This window comes from Limulus polyphemus, unplaced genomic scaffold, assembly GCF_000517525.1.
Source record: "Limulus polyphemus unplaced genomic scaffold, Limulus_polyphemus-2.1.2 Scaffold6217, whole genome shotgun sequence".
NCBI classification, from domain to species: domain Eukaryota; kingdom Metazoa; phylum Arthropoda; class Merostomata; order Xiphosura; family Limulidae; genus Limulus; species Limulus polyphemus.
Window position 1 is genome coordinate 52,918 of NW_013671827.1, and position 2,105 is coordinate 55,022.

The 2,105-nt window shown below is 38.1% G+C and overlaps 1 protein-coding gene across 1 annotated transcript in view; it reads right to left on the reverse strand.

Annotated features, from left to right (window-relative positions):
• Positions 1-1,380, reverse strand: part of LOC111089433 (thyroid peroxidase-like) — a 3,655-nt gene extending 2,275 nt beyond the window's left edge. The window contains exons 1-3 of the mRNA XM_022401913.1: positions 1,254-1,380; positions 956-1,083; positions 421-623 (exon numbers count right to left, since the gene is read on the reverse strand). Of these exons, the coding sequence (XP_022257621.1) occupies positions 421-623; positions 956-1,083; positions 1,254-1,353 (431 nt within the window). The 5' untranslated portion in view covers positions 1,354-1,380. The remainder of the gene's footprint in view (positions 1-420; positions 624-955; positions 1,084-1,253) is intronic.
• Between the last annotated feature and the right edge of the window lie 725 nt (positions 1,381-2,105).

The window sequence follows — 2,105 nt, forward strand, 5'->3', positions numbered from 1 at the left end:
GGGAACTGTTCGATCATTAATTAACACCCACGGAACTGTTTGACCATTAGTTAACACCAACGGAACTGTTTGACCATTAGTTAACACCCACGGAACTGTTTGACCATTAGTTAACACCCGCGAAACTGTTTGACCATTAGTTAACACCCACGGAACTGTTTGACCATTAGTTAACCCCAACGGAACTGTTTGACCATTAGTTAACACCAACGGAACTGTTTGATCAATAGTTAACACCAACGGAACTGTTTGATCCATTAGCTAACACCAACGGAACTGTTCCGTTATTAACAGACACCTATGGAATTGTTAGATTATTTGTTGATAGGAATGAACAATTCATTCTGAAGGATATCAACGCCACAGAACTACTAATATATATGTAGTAAGCTGTATAAAATGTTGGAAATTTAGCCTTACTTGTACACCTGAGCAAACTTGAGGGCAGTGCCGTTGTTCATCAGTGGCTCCAACTCCTCGAATGTTTTGACTCTTCCCAAACCGCACCATCCTCGGTAGAAGTTATATCCGGGTACTCCTGTTTCGCGTCCTCGCATCAGGTTGAAGGCCACTAAGTCCATTCCAAACGGCATAGGGGGCACTTGAAACAAGTGATTCGTTACCTAGAGATAAAATATATAAGGAGCACTTGAAACAAGTGATTCGTTACCTAGAGATAACAATATATAAGGAGCACTTGAAACAGGTGATTCGTTACCTAGAGATAAAATATGTAAGGAGCACTTGAAACAGGCGATTCGTTACCTAGAGATAAAATATGTAAGGAGCACTTGAAACAGGTGATTCGTTATCTAGAGATAAAATATGTAAGGAGCACTTGAAACAAGGAACCTTTTTTTGGAAACTTTTGCTCTAGAACTGCAAAGAAATTTTGTAAAAGTAAAAATCATGCTAATAGTTATATTATGATACAGCAATCCTCAGATAAGCTTACCTCTTGGGTTATAAAGGGGTCGTATACTTGAGCAGGGGTGTTGATAAGGCCACCGATGAGCTCATCAATCTTACCGGGTTCGTAGAAGATGTAAGGCTGACGTAGAAGAGTTCTAAGAGGATCTTCACCTGCCGGATAAGGTTAAACGGATAAGGTTATCCTAGGTCGGCTTACGGAACAACCAGTTTTCAGTTCGTACGAAACTAGAAACTAGCATGGTGAACAAGGATATTAAAACTCAGTATTTTTCACAAATTCCTATAACTAAGGTCTAAGAATAACTACATTCAGTTCTTACCCACAAATTCATGAAACTTGTTGTACCTTCGTACCATTCCCTGTATAAAAGTATGCCCGAATCGGAAAGCAGCGGACTGGAAACCGCTGGACATTCCCATGTGCACGTTGGGGTCGTAACCGTTCCAGTAGCCCTAAATGTAACACATGGAAGAAAGGAATATAAACGTGTACATGAGTGGTTATTATACATAATCTTCCTAAAAGTATTGATTTAACGAGAAAAAAACGCCAGGCTCAGTTTATTCTACGATTCGTTTTCTGTCATAAAATTCAACTGGTTTCGGAGAATTTTACGTGCCATCAGAAACAATTTACAAGAGATATCGGCAGAATTTATGTTAAGTATATTCTCTGTGGTGAGTAGATACATCTCGGGCATCATAATCCACTCGTTTCGGTGTTACTGAATAGGTTCGTTATTCAGACCTAACCAAAACATTCTCCACTAAATTGTAATAAGTTAAACAATGAAACAACGCTTTACGTTTCACGTATTGTTTATCAAGTGAGATATTGTTAACATTCTGTTTATAGATATAATACGATATCATTTATACACAGTGAAACAACGCTTGTTTAGTGAACAACAAAAAACTTTATAAATGAAAGAGACACGATTGGTTACGAGAGTCTGGGAGAAACATCCATTATAAATGAAAGAGACACGATTGGTTACGAGAGTTTAGGAGTAACATCGATTATAAATGAAAGAGACCACGATTAGTTACGAGAGTTTAGGAGTAACATCGATTATAAATGAAAGAGACACGATTAGTTACGAGAGTTTAGGAGTAACATCGATTATAAATGAAAGAGACACGATTAGTTACGAGAGTCTGGGAGTAACATC